Source organism: Hirundo rustica, chromosome 23 (genome assembly GCF_015227805.2).
Source record: "Hirundo rustica isolate bHirRus1 chromosome 23, bHirRus1.pri.v3, whole genome shotgun sequence".
Lineage (NCBI taxonomy): Eukaryota > Metazoa > Chordata > Aves > Passeriformes > Hirundinidae > Hirundo > Hirundo rustica.
The window spans coordinates 750,020-769,940 of NC_053472.1; the positions used below are offsets into that span (position 1 = coordinate 750,020).

Sequence of the window (19,921 nt, forward strand, 5' to 3'; positions counted from 1 at the left end):
ACACCTTGTACACAAACATCCTCACTGTTTGCACCAGGACTTCTATAATGTGAACATAAACATGGGATAGCCACAGAATAAACCCTTAAAATTGCCCTCCTCCATCCCTGTTCATGCATTCACATAGAGATTCCCTCCCTCTTTGAAAGCTATCACATCCCTTTTTCTTGTGCTCTGCTTGAGTTTGGGTCGGATTTCTGGGACTTTGGGCTGGTTTGTCACTGTTCTCAACCAAATCTGGAAGGCTCAAGAAGGATCCCATCCCTCTCTGCAAGTCCCTGACAGGAGCCAGGTGTGGGTTGGGATTCCTCCCAGGAACAACTGCAGGACAAGAGGAAACTCGCTCAGGTTGTGCCAGGGGAGGCTCAGGCTGGAATTCCTCCATGGAAAGAGTTGTTAAACACTGGAAGGGACTGCCCAGGGAGGTTTGGAGTCCCCATGCCTGGAGGTGTCCAAGGAACCCCTGGAGGTGGCACAGTGCTCTGGGCTGGGTGACAAGGTGGGGGTTGGTCACAGGTTGGACTCGATGGCCCGGGAGGGCTTTTCCAATTTAGATGATTCTGGGATTCTATTGCCTTGGGCTGAGCCCAGCCTGTGCTTAATGCAGCTTTTGAGCCAAGCTCCTGGATGACCTGGGGACAAACAGCCCCAGGAACCCCTCTGGTCAATTCCCACCTGCGATGCTGAGCCTTCCTTCACACCCTCTGCCACCTCCCTGCACAAACACCACTTCCCTGGGATCAGCATGCACTGGAAAGCACCACACATCCCAGCCCAGGCATTCCCACAGGGTGCATGGACACAGAAAACTTCCCACATCCACACACCGGGATTCTGCCTCATCAGGAGCCCCCAGCTCCGCCCTGGGCTCAGCTGCCGCACAGCATTTTGCTCGTGTACTAAACACACAAATTACACAGACCCCGTCACACTAAAAACTTTAAAACTGTGCTGGAGAGAGGCCAGAGAGCTCAGAGCCCTTTGGGGATGTGGCCCTTTGGCCTCCCAATGTTGTTGTATGTGAACAGTCTTTCCATTTCCCTATGGAAACCTGCTCCAATGACACCATTCTGCAGGAGAGCAGTTCGAGGTCTCCCCGGACTGTGGGCTCAGATTCCTGTCCCTGTCTCCAGTACCCACAGCAGATCACTGGTTGCTCCAAACAATCCCAGAAAATTACCCAGGCCATCTCTGCAGTGGGAGGGGGACGCAGCTCTTTCCAGTCAGCCATGAGAGCAGCCTCCCTTCATTTCCCAGAAAATTGCTCTCCAGCCAAAAAATACTGGTGATTTTCATTAGAGCAATTTACTCCTCAGAGGGAGCTGAAGACAATCTGTCCCGGTGACGCTCAGTCCCATCCTTTGGAGTGCTTCTGAGGCTGGGAAGGGGCGAAGCTGAGGCAGCAGGAGTCCTTGGAACAGGACAAGGGCTCTACCTGTCTGCTGTGAGCACACTCAGCTGCCCTGGGCCCCAGCTGTGGGACTTACAGGATGTGCTGTAAAGATTCCCGAGATTTCTGCTGCAGAGATCTGCACTTTAGCTCCCCTAAAGCAGAGCTGCAGCTCCTTCTCTTTGCAGGGCTGGCACTGCAGGGAGTGAAAGGGCTGAAAACAGAAGGGAAAAAGGGAGTCAAGTCTGCAGCTGCAGCCAGGGCACCAAACCCAGCCCTGGGACGGCACTAGGACACGGGCCAGGCTCCCTGTGCTCCTGGGGACATCATCCTGGGGGAGGGAGCAGAGCCATGTGCTGCATCTGGAACATCTGCAGCGGTCTGTGCTGCAGCTGCACTCTTTTTTTTTTTTTTTTTTGACGTGTGGCTTCTTTTTTTTTCCAGCCGTGGATGGAACATGCTGGGTAAAGCACAGCGTAAATGTATGCAAAGGGCTCCTGTCTCTCCCTGGAATCTGCACAAGCAGGTTATTTGCACTAGTTATGGAGAAAAATTACAGGAGGAGTGAAGAGAATGGTATTTTTTTCCCTATCTTTGGCAGGTTTGGTACTATTTCATCACCTGCTTTTGAATCCTCAAGGGAAGGTGGTTAGAAAAACTCGTCTGTTTTTATCCACAGGCGTAGAGAGGAGAAATATTTACAGAGTTGGTAGATTCCAGATGCATCGACATGAAGAAAACTGTTTAATCTTTTGAGAAGTTAAGCAATTGTAAAAAAAAAAAAAAAAAAAAAAAAAAAAAACAAAAAAATTTTTAACCTGAATTTCCTTTTCCAAAAGTATATCATCTTTTGGAGTGAGAATATCACCTTGACGTGAGCCCATTAAAAAGGAAACAAGGAAAATCCTGTTTCCTAAAAAAAAAAAAAGAAAAAGAAAAAAAAAAAACAACAACAACCACCCAAAAAAAGCCACCAACAACAAAACCCAGACTGAGGAATTCCAAGTGGAGTTTTATGAGCATCATGAGTTTCTGCTGCGCTATTGGATAAGCCACTTCATCCTGCTCCCCCAGTTCCCTATCTGCCAGCCTGTGGTGCTCTCCTGACCCTGCCCCTGACATTTTATCCCAGCAGTAACCTCAGCCAGCTGCAGTGGGGTGGAGTGGGGCAGTTTATGCTGCACCAACGTCCAGTGTGGAAGGAAGGATGGAATTCATGCCTCATAGGAAGAGATGGGGGAGGAATAGATGGGACTGCAACATTTCTCTGTAGTTCTTGCTTTTTATTTGCCTCTCCCCTGGGTGTGCTTGGTCCTTTATTGACACATGATGAAAGTTCCATGTGAAGCTGAGGGCTCCACGCTGACAGCAGCGGACCCAGAGCTCTGTCAGCTGCACTGCAGAGACACTCTCGAGGCCACTAAAAATGCAGGGGGAGGGACACTTTCCCCTCGAATTTCTTTCAGCCTGAGTGACTCAAGGTGTCACAAAGTGTTTAAAAATTCAGAGGAGTGCAGTTATACAGAGAGATTTTCTCTTTAAAGGGAAAAAAAAAAAAAAAAAACAGACTTTTCTTGGCTTTATTTTTAGCCACTGCCTGGCCTGAGACGGAATGAGCAGAGGTTTGGGTGCAAGAGGAAATTGTGAAGGAGCACATGTCACTACTTTATTCACACAGGAGGAAGCCCAAATGGGGTGAACTTTAACTAGATGATTGTTAATGGCAAAGCAGCAGTCAGAGCAAAGCCTGAGTGGCTCTGTCCCTGTACTGCCCCTGTTTTACCAACCCCTCAGAGGAGAGAGCAGTGTGCTAGGGAGCTCCAGTGGGCACTTACATGCTGGACAGAAGGAGCTGTTGGAGGAAGCAGCCCTGATCTCATGTCCAGGTCCAAGGCAGATGTTGGGGATGAAATGCAAGGAGAAAGGAGAGCTCTGAGGGCAGCACAGAAAGGAGGCTGCTCCATGCAGGAGCTGGTTAAATGTGGGGTCTGTTTGCTGCAGCCCCTCAGTGGAATGGAAGGTTTTGTCTCTCCAGCTGCTTTAATAAAAGACCTTCTGTCTTTCCCCACTGTTCTTTTAAATCCAAACTTGGGTCCCGTCCATGAAGCCACGTTCTCCTCAAGAGCAGAGAGGTGTTTGTATCTCACAGTTCGTGTATGGCAGTGAGGGGACTGGCACAGGGACAGACTGACTCCAGTGGGCAGGAGATTTCTCTGGCTCCAGTCTGGTGGGCAGGAGATTTCACCCCTTCCCAGAAACATTTCAAAGGAGGAGTTGAATGGAGCACAGGGAACAAACCCAATGCTCCTGAAGTAGCACAAAGGGAAAGGAAAACCCCATTTAAAGCTCCTGTCCCTCCACAGTGAGTTACAGACTCTACACAGGAGGCACAGAGCACAGAACAGATTTCTGCTCTTTATCAGTTCAACTTCTCCATGTAGGTCAGGGATGTGCTTCATCCTGTCCCTGCCCATGGCCACGCACTGGAACCAGGTGATCCTTAAGGTCCTTTCCAGCCCAAACCATCCTGGGATTCTGTGATCACACCAATGCTCACTTTATCCTGGCTGAGAGTCCGGTTTGTCAATACAAATAAGAACAAGGAGCAGGGCTGGAGTCGCAGGGGAAAACCCAAAACACCTGACTGAAGGACACACAAACAACCCCAAAGCCTGAAGGAGTCTCTAGAGGGTTATTAACTTTTAAATTTCAAGGTTTCTAAGCTATAGCTACATGGTCGGAATTTCTACTAGATTAAAAATGTTGTGTTATTTGAAACAAAAAAGGAAATCAAACTATTCCAAAATGAAAGTGTCAAAAAGACACGTTTGGTCTTCCTTGCTGGCTGAAAGGAACTACAGATCCACGGATGGGTTTGGAATACCTGAGTGGCCTTTACAATAGTGAGATTCATTGTGAGAAGATTTGATCCTTTCAGCCATGAACTCAGAGAGAAACAGATTTTACCCTTTCAGCTGTGACCTCAGAGAGAAACAGGCCCTGCTGTCTGCGTGAGATTCCAACCTGTTCACATCAGGAACAGAAAATGCGCCACCCGCCCAGCAGCTCAGCGGAACACAAGTGTGCCAGTGACACATTTGATGCCTGGGTGCTGGCTGGACAAGCAGAGATGGCATTTCCAGCCTGGGTGGGGCTGCCCACTGAGAATTGTTCCTTTTTAACCGTGCTGTGAATGCAGAGCGGAGCAGAACATTTTCATGCCAAGGAATATTATTAACAACACCTACTTCCAACCCAATCAAACCCAGGACGTTTATACGCAAAACACTGACCTTCTTTGGTGGCAAGACGTGAGGAATCTGTGTGGGATGGAGTGTTGTAGACCAGCAGTGAGCTACCTGCAAAGCAAAGAGAAGGAGTTAGAGCAGTCTGGGCACACTGCCACGGGGAACCACGAGGGCAGGTAGGAATTGTTGTTAACGGCATGAAAAAAAACCCTAATTTTGCTGCTAATTAGGCACACGGTTTCTGTGAAATTCATCTAAAAGCCTGGCAGCTGCAGGTCACACGTGCTGCTGTTTCCTCACTTGCAAAAATTAAAGATATTTGTCTCCTTCACCGAGTGCTTTGATGGCCCCCATCGAAAACTGATCTTAAAGGGTGAGGTCGTACAGGTACAGAACCTATCCCAGCACAGCCTCCAGAAATGCCTGTGGCACAGGCTGTGTGACACGATAAGGAAGAAGCTTTTCTCTCTCTGGCTGTGATAGAGAAATTTCCTGTTGGAGGAGCAGGCATGAGAAAAGCAGGAAAAGACACAAACTGCACTGTCAGGACCTGGCCATTTTTAGAGCGTCACATGCTTGGTTTGGGGCCAGCAGCTGCACAGCTCTCACTGGGATTCCAGCATCTCCCGTGCTCTGGGGCATTTGGGAGCAGTTCTCTTGGTTCAGAGAGGCATTTCCATCCAGCCCCACGCGACACGAAAGTGCAGCACAAAAAGGACTCGTTGGAAGGGACTCTGTTCTGTGCAGTCTGTGGGGGAAACGTTCCTTTCTAAGCATTTTCCTGTGGTTCTCCTGCAAACTCTCCTGGAAATGGAGGAGGAGATGCTGGGAGTTCAGGGAAGCCAGCATGAAATGCACATTTCATGGCTGTCTGGTTAAGTGTGCTCACAACATCCGCTGGGCTCGTGGTCCCTGCAGCTCCTTGGAGCAGCTTGTGCTGGGTCAGTGACACCCGTGGCACGGCAGAGGCTCCTGTGTGTCCTGATGGTGTGGCTGGAGCAGCAGCAGTCCTGCCCTGGGAGTGCTTTTACAGCTCTGCAGATGCCCTCCATAGATGGGATCGTGCCCCTGAGCAGCCCCAGGGCCCTGAGCAGGGCAGGAACACCTCTGCAGGCACTGCAGCACCAGCTGAGCAGGATCCTGGGGCTGAGCCCTGCACTCCCACGTTCCTCTGGTGCACATCATCCCAAATGACCTCGGCTGCCCCTCAGAGACAGACTGTCTCTCTTTCCTGTGGGAGCTGAGGTTTAGGCGGCTCTCTGCCAGATTGGAGAGCCATTGCAGGTGCTGGATGCTGCTGGCCTCTGCTGCTGTGGGTTTCTGTCCTTCCCAAAAGCAAAGAAAGCCAGAGGCTGCACACGCCAGCAAGGACACAGGGGCAGGAGGTGTTGGGAAACAAAGCTGCTCCCAGGGAGGGAGGATGGATGGTACCAGGTGCTGCAAGTCAGGAGATGTTTCCAAAGGCCAGGATGGATGGTGAGGGAGGAGGTAAAGAGTTCAGAGGGATCCCAAGGGCACCCTGGCTCTGAAAGCTGCCAATAGCCCAAAGGATTGGCTGAAATATTTAGAGATTGGCTGCGGGAGGAACTGAAACAACTCTGTCCACCTAACTCCTGTTTTCATTCTGGCTTTGGCGTTTCTTTCTTGAATATCTGTGGGGGAAACTCCTGTCCACCACTCTCTCCTTTAAGGTTATTTAAAGCAATCCAGAGTGCTACGCCCAGCTTCCCCCTGCCAGACAGGGAAGTGCTGGGGAATTCAGAAACGTGGTTTTCTATGACTAAATGGGCTGCAAATGAATGGCTGGGGCGGTGGGGGTGGGGTGATGAATAGCACCGAGCTAGCAGGGTCAACCTATAGCTACTTTAGGCTAAAAAATGCAGCCCAAGCCACTGGAAAGGACCGGCGCCTCCCCCGGTTTAATTGCTCAAAGTTCTCACCTTTGCCCGGCAGTCTGAGGTTTCTGGTGGGAACACCACGGAGAGGGAAATGTGTTTCCTATTAAGGGTTTCAGTGGAGGAGGGAAAGGGAGAAAGGCAGAGACCCAGATCAGGACAGAGGAAAGCAGACAGACAGACAGACGCAAGCCAGGCTGCTCCTCCCTCTCTCCTTCGGGGGCAGAGCTTTGGCTGTGATGAATTTTCATTTTTTGTCCCTATTCCCCCGTCCCTGGGTCAGCGATGCCGTGGATGGATCAGCTCTCTCTGGTATGGTTAGTGCAGTGAGCGCTGTTCTCCCATAATTAATGTTCAAACATGTTATCTTATGGCACCCCCCACCCTTCCCTTTCTTTTATTTCCCTTGCATTCGTTACAAAAAGACGGAGGTGGGCTGAAAAGCAGGAGGGAGAGTTGTTTTTTGCTTTTTTTGCCATAAAACCCTTCCCTCTCACAAGGCAGCTCATCCTTCAGAGGGGCAGGAACACCTTGGTTCTGCATTCTCAGGGTCTATTTAATTGGAAAGTCTTTTTCACCCTCCCCTTCCCCATGCCCTGTGGCCCTCCCTGCACGGCTCCTGCAGGAATCCAGGTCCTGCTGCCCTTGGCAGGATGGTTTGGCTGGGCATTAACACGTGGCTCAAAACCACTGAGCAGTTTTCTCGTTCTTTCCCCTCCAGGCCCTTGTCCTTTTTGTGCACCCCACGCCCTGGCCCGCACCACCAGGGAGGGAAAGGATGGAGATGGCAGCTCAGCTTGCTTTGATCTTCATCCCAAACACAGCATGGAGGCACCCAAAGCTCCCTTCCCCCTGCCCAACAGCTGCCTGGAGAGGATTCACGGGGCAGAATGTGCTTGAGAAAGCTCAGCCAGTCAGTCAGAAAGCCCCAGGATGTGTGGGGATGGACAAAAAGAAGGTGAATCAAGGCATGGCTTCACGATTTTGGAGAGGACGCTAAAAGAAACATGCAAAGAGAGATGATTTTTTGAAGGGGTGGATGGAGAGCTCCCTGAAAAAAGCACTGGGATGTTTTTGGAGGCTCTGAAGGACAGAGAGTGCTGCAGGACTGGGCTCTGCACCCTGAAATCTCCTGAGGATCAGAGATACTGGAATTGCTGCCAGCTTCAATGGCTTGTGGCAACAGGAAACAACTGCACCACTCTGATCCGGGCCTAAGCCAAAGACTAAAGCTGCTGTGGGATGAGTTTGGGTTACTCCTGACTGCATTACACAGCTCACCTTGAGCCTTCCATTGCTAAAACTGAGACTGAGCTTTTGTTGAGGTCATGCAGATATTGCTGGTTTATTTTTTAAGTCTGGACTCAGATGTGCCAAAATAATGTATTTCATAGGCAGCTTTAAGGAAGTTTTCCCCCTGATCAGGAGTATAAAATGCTGAAAACCCTTTGGGAAAGCTCATTTTCAGGGGATCTCCTTGTTGGGTGAGCAAACAGCTCAGAAAGTTCAGATCAGCTTTGTTTCTTGGAAAACAAACCCCAAAGCTGAAGATTCATGAATCATCCCATATCCAGTTTAACATCCTGAGACCACAAACACCTTTAGAGAGCCTGGGCAGAGGTAATCCAGCCTGTAGGTCTGCAATTCCCCCAAATCCTCCCGTGCTTGTGGCCATCACCTATTCCCTACCCTGAGCAGGAGCAGAGCTGAGTGTCTGTGGGACAAACACCCTTCCAAAAGGGGAAAACTCGTGAAAAATAAAAGCCCATGCCCCCATGGCGCTGAGCTCCAGGCTCGGCACTGAACATCCACAGGAAGCTGGTCTGGAAAAGCCATCAGCTCCTCTGGAAGGCGTTACTCCATGAGGGAGACACCCAGCACTCCCCAGAGCAGCCTGTCCTCGGGCTGGGAGCAGCTGCAGGGAAGGGGGAATGCTCTGCCCCACTCCAGCAGACAGGAGCTGCTCTAATGAGCACGGCACTCGCACCACGTCTGGGGCTCGGCACACGCAGATTCATCATCCTAAAGCTGGCGATGGACTGGGATTGAATTCCCTGTGAAAAAGGAGTGAGTAATCTGTCTGAATCCAGCAAAGTTCCTCGGGTTTTGCACTGGCTTAATAGCGCAGAAGTCACAGCAGGCACTGCCCTGGCAGGACAGGATATTTGGATGATCATTATTGCAATGCTTAATGCTTAAATATTGCAGCTGCACCAGGGCTCCAGCGCTCGGCTCTGGAGGTGTGAGGAGCAGTCCCTGCTCCACAGATCCACATTCCAAAGGCAGAATGGCTGGTGCCACCTTGCAGAGAGCAAAACTCCTAACTTCAGGTATTTAAAGGCAAGGTGTGACCCAGGAACTGCTGTCCTGAGTGTCAGCGTGCCTTGGTGCTTCCTTGCTGGACGTGGAGACCAGTGTGACCAGGCTTCAGTGTCCAGGGGGAGGTGGGACCAGGCAGGAAGCTGAGCAGATGGGCAGCAGCAGATGGTAAACGTGGCCACCGAACCCAGGTTTTCGGGCTCTTGCCATGAGATCAACAACGCAATTCCCCTGATACAGCCCAAACAACGGGACACAAACACTGGGGGTGATCCTGGAGATGCCACCTAGAGAATTTCTCTTCTCTGCCAAGCTTTCCAAGTTCGTCCCGCTCCTGTGCTTTGAACCCACACAACTCCACCCCTCTGTCAATTCTCAAGCCTTATCAATTAGACGATTCAAGGGTTTCACTTGTGTGTTTATCTTGTGGGAATTCAGAAGCGTTTCCGGTTACAGAGGGCCTGATTTCCCCAGCCCCAGTCAGCAGGTTTGGCCAAAGCACTGCTGGCTGCACAAAACTGCCTTCCCATTTCCCAGGAAAGCGTGTAATTCCACAGGCAAACCTTCGAAAGCTTCCTGCGGACCAGCAGCTCTTTGCTGATGGAACAGAATTAAATTTGCCAATGATTTTGGATGGGAAATTATTTTATTGTCCAGTCACGAGGGACAGAAACTGTTCAAATCCAACGGTTTGGGGTTTTTTTTGTTGTGAATCATCTCCTTGGCTTGACTTCTCAAGAAAAGTAAAGGTGGGGCTTCCAGAGGCACCCATCTGTGATCTAACTCCTGTGCCACTGGAATCTGTGAAACTCCCACTGATTTTAGGCAGAGAGAGATCAGCTTCAAAGAAACACCCTAAATTCTGTATCTCTGCTTCTCTGGCCAGAGGAGACATCTTCAGCTGCCTTTTCATCACAATTGGATTTTCAAGTGGAGAAAATACACTTTTTCCTTTCTCTCCCAGAGCCTCCACCTTGATTTATGGCACCTTCTGATTTTTGAGGGCTTAAATAATGATACTCCTATAAAAGCTGTTTCATTTGGAAAAAGAGCAGAGCATGTAGGGCCCAGCTCCTGTTCTCTGGCTCATCACAGCACCATTATCCTCAGCACACCTTTGTGGGGAAAGGAAATGCTTTCAGCTCCATTAGTAGGTGAAGAGGAGACATTTGGATGCTGTGGATGTGATCATGATTGCACAGAAGTCTTGGAAAAGCTGAAATCTAAGACTCCCAGCATCATGTGCAGGCACCATCCCTAAGGTGATCATTTCTGTTTGGGTGCTGGGGTAATGTTTTTCCAGACTGCTCACAGCTCCTGGGTTTAGGGCTTAAGAGAGCAAAAAGGGGAATTGGATCCATTCCATACTCAAGTGTGGGACAGAAAGGAGCAATAAAGAGCTTCCACGACCTTTTTCTCAGAGTCCTGGGTCATTTGCACAACATCTGCTCCAGAATGTTTATCTATGGGGAATCACTCTTGGCTTTTCAACTCTCTCCACCAAACCTGGGCCTGCAGGAACACAGGAAATCTCCAGCCCTGGCCAGCTGTGGGTCCTGCTTATGGGGAGGGCACAGCCCTCTAACTGTAAAGCTATGCAATCATTTGCCTGAGACAAATCAGTTGATGTCAGCTTTAATCTCCATGGCAAATACGTGGTTTTTTTATCACATAGCCACAGATGTTGTTATCTATAAAACTTATCTAATCTTCAGAGCCCTGCTCAGTTCTTCACCTCCCTGATAGCACCAGTGGCTCCATCTGTGTTCATCTGAGCTTTCCAACCCAATTTTATTCCTCGTTTCCCTGCTTGTCCTCTCTGCTTGCCTCTGTCCGTTCGTTTCCCTCCCCCTTGCTACAGGGAGAGCCCTGGGAGTTCCACACCCGGAGCGGTTTATCCCAGTGCCAGGATGGGGCTGGCATGGGCCAGGGCCATACTCACTTTCCCTGAGGTAACTGAGGTGAGACAGCAGAATTTCTGTGTTGTAGGGGGAGGTGGTGCGCAGGAAGTCGTCCTTGTTCATTTTGCAGAGCTCTTTGCCGTCCATGTTCTGGAAGATGGTGGTGTCGATCTCCATCAAGCCGTACTCCTTGATAGCCCACTCCAGCCACTGGCGCACGTGCTCCTGGGTCCAGAGGGTGGGATCTGGCAGGAGACAAGAGAGGATGGGCACACACACACCTCCAGACTCCCTGCAGCCCCGCCAGAGCACCAGCCATCGTTTCCGGAGCAGATACATTGAATTTACTGACCCCTCTTTGCCAGGGTGAACGAGCACTGTGCTGGAACGGGGCTCAGGATGGAAAACCTGCCCAAACCTCCCTTCTCTGCTTGGGAACAACACTGGTGGCATTTAACTCTTCTCTGTCTGGAGAAAAGCTTCCCAAAGGAAGCTGATCCCTTTGAGAGGGAGCTCCTGTCCCAGCTGCGGCTCTGCGAGGTGACATCAGGGCTGTGCGAGTCCCACCATGGGCACCGGGGAGCCCCACAGCTGACACGAGAAACCCTCAGCGTGGGGGTGCTCACGGTCAGCAAAGGGCTCGGGAAACAGGGTTAAATATAAAATAAGATAAAATAAAATAATTAAAATAAAATAAAATAAAATATAAAATAAAATAAAGTAAAATAAAATCTTGAAATAGTGTTGCTAAAACAGAGCAGCTTGCCCTGGGTGTGAGCCAGAGTTATTCACCCCAGGGCAGGAACACAATTCTGCCTCCACTGTCCCTGTGAACCCACCCAGCTCTGCAAGGGCAGGGGGATGTTGTGCTGTCTGGGCATCCCTGACTGTCAGCAGAGCTCCAGCTGTGGGATCTTTATTGTTGCTGGTGACGTAAAGAGACGCTCGGAGCCTGGCTGGAGCTCAGGCCCCGTGGAGATGAGTGGCTGCATCGGTGGTTAAAAAAAGAGATCAGCCTTTGAATTCTGAAAAGGGCATTAGATCAGAGAGCCCCAGCAAGAGCTGGTGCCACAATACCACTTGACAGAGTCATTTTCAGAGCATATCAACATTTTCAGATGTTTCCTGTGCCGCTGCTCCCCACGTATCCCATTTCCAAATTTGAGCTGCACATTCCTGCTCTGCTGCAGCTGGAGAGGATTGCAAAGAAGTCTGGACTTTGGAGATGTCTGATGTGTCATTAACAGCTGGTCCAGCTCTGAGACAAACCTCAGACACCTCAGATCCCAGGAAGCTGAGAACATGGATCTGGAACGTGCACAGGGCTGTGGGCTGCTCTGGGCAGAACAGAAATGCCTCTGCCTGGATTTTAGGGGGTATAAAGCAATGCCTCAGCCCAGGGCTGGACACTGTGTGCCCAGGCTGAGGGCATCCCTGGGCACAAAAGGTCAGGAGGTGCCCACACATGGCATTCCTGGGCACCTGGGCCCTGGAATAATGGCACCAAACAGGGAACTGAGACCAAGGGAACTGAAATTATAACTGAGACCCTTCCCCACTGAGTCTCCAGAAAACCTGGGCTGCTGAAAGCTGAATTCAGAACGTGGAATTTACAACCCCACACCTTTACAAGTCTGCTCTGGGAACGACAGATGCATTTCCTTCAGGTTTTGGCAATAGCTATTTGAATTCTGCTTTCTAAGCACTGGCAAAGGCTGCAAATTTTACAATGCAAGTATTCAAGGGAGGATTCCTTTTTTTTTTTTTTTTAAAAATTGAAAGGCTTATTTGTCTTTAGTTTTGAAAACAACCCAACATCTAGAGGGCAGAGTGAATTTGTGGCCTCATTTAAACACTGTGAAAGACATTGCATGGTGTCTGAAAATCTGCTTTCTTGAAACATGGCTTAGAGCTCGTTATTACTACTATTGTAAGCCTAATGTGACATTATTCTTGCTTATCTTCACCCTAATGCGCTATAAATCTCCATTCTGGATTAAATTAAAAGATCCAAATGCCTTTCTTGGATGACTTGGGCCTCCTCTCCTGCAGCCAGAGATCTGGGATGATGTTCATTATTGTCTTCCAAAGTCTGGTAAATCTCTGCTCTTTCACAAGTATCTCAAGGGTTGGATTTGTGGATGGTCACGAGGAGGGAAGTCTTTTTCTCCACTTTCCTTCAAAGAGGAGATTCCAAACCTTTTCTTCTACTGGGGGCACTGAAAGGCATCTCCCCTATTTCAACAGTGCTAAACTTTAGCTCACCCTAGGGGTTTTTTTTTAGCATACAGGATAAATACTCCCCCTGGATCATCCTTAATAACAGGGACTGGTTGGTGCCAGCTCTACCTTTCCAGGCAGGGGGACGCTGGACACGATCCTGTTCTGTTCTCACTACATTCACCTCAAGCTTTTCCTTTTCATCCTAAACGGCAAACAAACGCTTGGGAATTGTCATCTGTTCGTGGTCAAGCCACAGTCAGAGAAAGGAGCTGAATTCCACGAGTGCGTTTCCTTCTGCCAGCGCTGTGTCTGCCTGGGCCGGCTCCAGCCCTCCCTGCCCTGGCGAAACCCTCGGAGCCAGGGCGAGCTCTGGGAGGTGCACTGGGCCAGCACTTGGCCCCTTTGCTGGAAAGCTCCTGGCCCTGTTTATATGGATGTTGTTTATAAACTTCGCAGGGAAAGAGCTCCTCGCTCCAGGTTCAGGCTTCTCCCATTCCTCCCACAGCAGCTCTCACCCCGGAGAGTCCAAACACATCCAGAGCATCCTGCCAACTCCAGGCAGCAGATGTGGATACCAAACACAAACAAAGCTGGACAGGAATGTTTCTCTGTGACAATTTTTGGAAGGATAACGCAGTTTCTGCAAAATACAATTTTTTGGGGTTTCTACTGCTGACAAAAAAAATGGAAACAAAATAGCTCATTTTGAATCAATCAGTATGACATGAAAGTGCAGCTGGATCCTGAGAGCACCAGGGGAGTTATAACTTGGGTCCACTTCATTCCTCTTTGATCATCCCCTGCGCGTCCCAGGAAGCAGATTCTCCTCTAATACATGACAGGAGATGGATTTGGTTCAGCACACCAAAGCAACACTTCATTCCAGGGGAAAAAAATTAAAAAGAAAAGAAAAAAAAATCACCAATTATCATCTGCCTCTCCCGATTCAGATCACGCACTGGAACACGGGAATTCCCACTAACCAGAAACTCTGATATTTTCCTTATTTTTTCGTGTGGTTTGTAAGAGAGAAAATCCCTCAGGGAGCGAATAAACAAACGGAACCAAAAGCCCTTCCAGGCAGTGCAAGGAAAGAGCCGCAGAGCGTGGCGGTACCTGCGGGGACGATGACTCTCCTCTCGTTGGTGGTCATGTTGGGGGGGGGCCCGTTCTTCTCATCCATGTAGGTGCTGTAGCTCATGGGGTTGGACTCGGTCCCTGCTCCCACCAGCTTCCCACACTTGCTCACGCTGCAGTCCACGGGCGATTCCCTGCGAGGCAAAGGGAAAGCTGGCTCAGCGTCGCTGCCCCCTCCATCCCTGCAGCGCGGGACGGGGCTGGCTCACACGCGCGGCCACGGGCCCAAGGTGGGACAGTCAGGGAGTTCCTCAGGTGGGAGAGGCCGTTCCTGACACGTCACTGGGTGTCATTAGGGGGTCTGTGGGGCACAAGTCACACAGGGGGTCTCTGGTAACGGAACCAGGTGGAGTCTCCCAGGGAATGACTCCCAGACGGGGCAATGTGTGCAGTGGCTCTGAAATACCGACATTCGGTGCCTGTTACAGCAGTCTGTGGGTTACACCCCACTCCCTCATCCCCGGCTGCTCAGTGCTTTCCTGCAATCCTCCTGGGAGCCCCTGCCGGGCTGTTCCATCCCTTGTGGGGCCAAAACACCCCTCGTGTTGCAGTGGGGCCTGGCAGTGGCACACGGATGCTCTGCTCTCCTGCCCGGAGGTGTTTCTGCAGCGCTCCCAGGGACACGGGAGCAGCCCTTCCATGGCATTAACAAAGAACCCCAAACACCCACCCAGAGGGACAGGGCTGTCCCCAGAGAACTCCCAACGGCAGCAGAGTCTGATTTATACAGGCCTGAACGGGATGGAGCTTGTCTGTTCTTGGAGCCCCCAGAGCTCCAGGAGCATTTGGATGGATAACGCTCAGGGACACGGTGGCACTGCTGGGGTGTCCTCTGCGAGGACACGAGTTGGGCTCATGACCCCTGTGGATCCCTTCCAACACAGCCTCTTCAATTATTCTATTGTTTAATTATTCTATTGTTCAGTTATTGCCACAGTTCACTACCTGGTGAGGAAATCTGGGAATCTTGGATGTTCCAAGGCTGAGTCAGGAACTTCAGACCCCAGTACGGGGTGTGAAAAGGGCTCTGGCCCCAGTTTAACTCCTGAGGTGCTGGAGTGATGAAGAGAGGACATCCAGCAGCTCAGGTGGCACCGTGCTAAGGCCTGGCCTACTGCAGAGCCTTGGGAAGACTCTGAGAGAACTGTGAGCCTCCAAAGCCCAGAGGGGGAGCAGGGATTGTGCTTTTCTCCAGCTGCAGGAGCAGCTCCTGCCTTTAGTCCCTTCAGAGCCCAGCCCCGAGCCTGCCAGGCACACAGCAAATCCCATCTCGAGGGACTTCCAGGGAAGGGCACATCATTGCCCTCACCTTCCCAAGGGAGGGATTAGTGCACAACCTCTGCACAGAGCAAGCCCAGGCTTTAATCCCAGAGCCATTTCCAGGGCAGTTTAGGCCATGCTTTAATCCAGAGCCGTCCTCCTCCTCTGCCAGAAGCCAAGAGCTTTGGGAGGGAACCATTCCTCTTGGGGTAAGAATGGCCACAGTGCTCAAATCCCACCCTCCGAGCTCAGCTGGCAAGAATTCCAGGCAGGACACTAAACAAATTTGTCTCTTAACCTGAACTGGGGGGGAGGGAGAAGTGCCTGAAATTCAGTTATCATGGCCGGGAGATAAATGCTCCACCGAGATATTCCAAGGCAGATGGTAATTTTTTCCTCATGTCTGACGAAGGGAATGTTGCTCGAAAATGGAAATAAGATGTATAACTTACACATGTTCGAATTTAAGGGTTTACTATTTCGCCTACTGTTTTTCCAGGCAGGGAACCAAAATCTGCCTTTAGAGAGGCAACTGCTGAAGGCTTAATGTCCCCGAGGCAGCTGGGGACAGGCTGAGGAGCTGCAAGGACACGGGGACTTCACAGGGTGACTCGGCAGTGCTGATTCCCTGTGGGAGTGCTCCTGTCAGGTGTGAAAGCCACCTGCACCGGCAGGGAAGGGCCCGGGGCAGCACCGAGGAGCTGAGTCCTGCTGGGCACCGCCTGGGCTGGGGAGGGCCGGGGGCATCCGGGATCTGGGTGTGACAGTGTGATCTGGTGTGACAGTGTGATCTGGGTGTGACAGTGTGATCCAGGTGTGACAGTGTGATACTGGTGTGACAGCGTGATCTGGTGTGACAGTGTGATCCAGGTGTGACAGCATGATTCGGGTGTGACAGCGTGATCTGGTGTGACAGTGTGATCCTGGTGTGATGATCCAGGTGTGACAGTGGGATCTGGGTGTGACAGCGTGATCTGGTGTGACAGTGTGATCTGGTGTGATGATCCTGGTGTGACAGTGGGATCTGGGTGTGACAGCGTGATCTGGTGTGACAGTGTGATCTGGTGTGATGATCCTGGTGTGACAGTGGGATCTGGGTGTGACAATGTGATCTGGTGTGACGATCCAGGTGTGACAGTGGGATCCGGGTGTGACAGTGTGATCTGGGTGTGACAGCGTGATCCTGGTGTGACAGTGTGATCCGGGTGTGATGATCCAGGTGTGACAGTGTGATCCAGGTGTGACAGTGTGATCTGGTGTGACAGTGTGATCCTGGTGTGATGATCCAGGTGTGACAGTGGGATCTGGGTGTGACAGTGTGATCCTGGTGTGACAGTGTGATCCTGGTGTGACAGTGTGATCCTTGTGTGACAGCATGATCCAGGTGTGACAGTGTGATCCTGGTGTGACAGTGTGATCCAGCTGTGACAGTGTGATCCTGGTGTGACAGTGTGATCCTGGTGTGACTGTGATCTGGGTGTGACAGCGTGATCCTGCTGTGATGATCCAGGTGTGACAGTGTGATCTGGGTGTGACTGATCTGGGTGTGACAGCGTGATTCGGGTGTGACTGTGTGATCCAGGTGTGACTGTGTGATCCAGGTGTGACAGTGTGATCCTGGTATGACAGTGTGAGCTGGGTGTGACAGCGTGATTCGGGTGTGACTGTGTGATCCTGGTGTGACAGCATGATCTGGGTGTGACAGCATGATTCGGGTGTGATGATCCAGGTGTGACTGTGTGATCCTGGTGTGACAGTGTGATCCTGGTGTAATGATCCAGGTGTGACAGTGGGATCTGGGTGTGACTGTGTGATCCGGGTGTGACAGCATGATCCGGGTGTGACAGCGTGATTCGGGTGTGACAGTGTGATCCAGGTGTGACAGCGTGATCTGGTGTGACAGTGTGATCCAGGTGTGACAGTGTGATCCAGGTGTGACAGCGTGATCCAGGTGTGACAGCGTGATCTGGTGTGACAGTGTGATTTGGGTGTGACTGTGTGATCCAGGTGTGACAGCGTGATCCAGGTGTGACAGCGTGATCTGGTGTGACAGTGTGATTTGGGTGTGACAGTGTGATCCAGGTGTGACAGTGTGATACTGGTGTGACAGCGTGATCTGGTGTGACAGTGTGATCCAGGTGTGACAGTGTGATACTGGTGTGACAGCGTGATCTGGTGTGACAGTGTGATCCAGGTGTGACAGCATGATTCGGGTGTGACAGCGTGATCTGGTGTGACAGTGTGATCCAGGTGTGACAGCGTGATTCGGGTGTGACAGCGTGATCCTGGTGTGACAGCGTGATCCTGGTGTGACAGTGTGATCTGGGTGTGACAGCATGATCCTGGTGTGATGATCCAGGTGTGACAGTGTGATCTGGGTGTGACAGCGTGATCCTGGTGTGATGATCCAGGTGTGACAGTGTGATCTGGGTGTGACAGCGTGATCCTGGTGTGATGATCCAGGTGTGACAGTGTGATCTGGGTGTGACAGCGTGATCCTGGTGTGATGATCCAGGTGTGACACCATGCTCAGGGGTGTGACGCTGTGCTCCAGGGGCTCTTACAATCCTCTAGCATGTCACACTGTCCTCCAGGCTGTGACAGTGTGACCCAGGTGTGACACTGTGATCAGGGGTGTGATGCTGTGCTCGAGGGGCTCATACCCTGCTCCAGGGTGTCAGGCTGTGCTCAAGGGTGTCACACAGTGTCTCAGGGTGTGATACTGTGCTCCTGGGTGTCAGATCCTGCTCCAGGCTGTCACACCATGTTCCAGGGTGTGACACTGTGGTCCAGGGACTAACATTGTTCTCCAGGGTCTCAGAATATTCTCCAGAGGCTCAGACTGTTGTGCTCATTGGTCACTGTCCCTGGTGAGTGACCAACCTCCTCTCCTGCCCTGCCTGGGGACCAGGGTTCCCTTTCCCATCCTGCTCTGGAGTGAAACTTCCCTGGAAAATGCCCCAGCAGATGGGACAGGCACTATTTATGGTCAAATAATTCTATGTATTCCACTCATACAGCTCCATGGGGAAATGTTCCAGCACTGACCCCACCTGCAGTGTGGGGTCCAGCTCTGGGGCCCCCAACACAAGAAGGATGTGGGGCTGCTGGAGCAAATCCAGAGGAGAACTTGGAGCTGCTCCAAGGGCTGGAGCCCCTCTGCTCTGGGGCCAGGCTGGCAGAGCTGGGGGTGCTCACCTGGAGAGGAGAAGGCTCCAGGGAGAGCTCAGAGCCCCTGCCAGGGCCTAAAGGGGCTCCAGGAGAGCTGGAGAGGGACTGGGGACAAGGGCTGGAGGGACAGGACACAGGGAATGGCTTCCAGTGCCAGAGGGCAGGGATGGATGGGAGATTGGGCAGGAATTGTTCCCTGGGAGGGTGCTGAGGCCCTGGCACAGGGTGCCCAGAGCAGCTGTGGCTGCCCCTGGATCCCTGGAGTGTCCAAGGCCAGGTTGGACAGGGCTTGGATCAGCCTGGGACAGAGGAAGCTGTCCCTGCCATGGCAGGGGTTTGGATTTGGACGATGTCTAAGGTCCCTTCCAGCCCAAACCTCTCTGGGATTCTGTGATTGTGATATCCAGACTCTTGGATAACAACACCTTCTAAAGAGCCTCTCCATATTTCTGCTGGCATGGATGAGCACAGGGACAGAGCAGAGTCCTTGGCTGGCTGTGCTCCCTGCTCACCTTGTGCACGCCCACATGACCCTCGCAGTGAAGTAACCAAAATATCCCCGAGGCTGTGAGATCTCCTCAGTGTTTTTGTGATGCTTTTTCACATCACAGACTCTGCTCTGGCAGTTCAGACCCTGCCCATCCCTTGCTCTGCGTCTCAGCAGCCAAGCACCAGAAACCTTTGGCAGAAAGGTCTGAAGAGAACTGAAGAGAACTTTAGGGGACTGCGGTGCCCCTAGCAGGCACTGCGGGCAGAGGAGCCACTCCATCAATCCTGCAGGACACTGAATGTGCTCCGGGTACCTGGCAGCGTCACGTTCATGCGGCTGCAGAGCTGCAGCCCTTCCCTCTGGGGAAGTTTTCAGGATGGCTGCATGCAGAGCTGACCCTGCAGGACACACAGAACTGGGAATAGCATCACCCAAACTGAACTGGCAGGGGGATTGAGCTGTCCCTGAGAAAACACCACGGAATCTTCAGTGACAGCAAGTGAGAAGATCCTTAACTTTGTGTCTGAAACTCAGCATTTCTTCCCAAACACAGAGTTTCCTTGGGAACTGAGAGTTCTGCCAGTCTGAGTCACCCCTGCAGCCCCTGCCCCAGCCCCAGGTGAGGGGTTTATCCCAGCAGGAGGGGAGTGTAGCTGTGGTCACACAGGGGAGGATTCAGCCTGGGGAACAACAACAGTGTCAGAGGAGAGCAGAGAGCTGTGGATGGTGTATTCATGGAATATCACTCTTCCTCAGCTCATGCATCACCCACAGGCAGGCTGGGATTCATAGAAATACTCCCTCATCATTTGAAAGGGCTTGTGAGAGGGCATATCAGATGCCAGATCCATCCCTGACTTTTCCCAGGGACTCCAGATGTTCCAGTG

General features: G+C 51.5%; 1 protein-coding gene across 5 annotated transcripts in view; it reads right to left on the minus strand.

Moving 5' to 3' along the window:
• Positions 1-19,921, minus strand: part of FLI1 (Fli-1 proto-oncogene, ETS transcription factor) — a 90,686-nt gene that overhangs the window by 16,126 nt on the left and 54,639 nt on the right. For all 5 annotated transcript variants that reach the window (XM_040085137.2, XM_040085139.2, XM_040085136.2 and 2 more), the window contains 3 exons: positions 14,093-14,247; positions 10,795-10,998; positions 4,684-4,749 (listed from right to left, as the gene is read on the minus strand). In XM_040085137.2, coding sequence (XP_039941071.1) covers positions 4,684-4,749; positions 10,795-10,998; positions 14,093-14,247 — 425 coding nt within the window. The remainder of the gene's footprint in view (positions 1-4,683; positions 4,750-10,794; positions 10,999-14,092; positions 14,248-19,921) is intronic.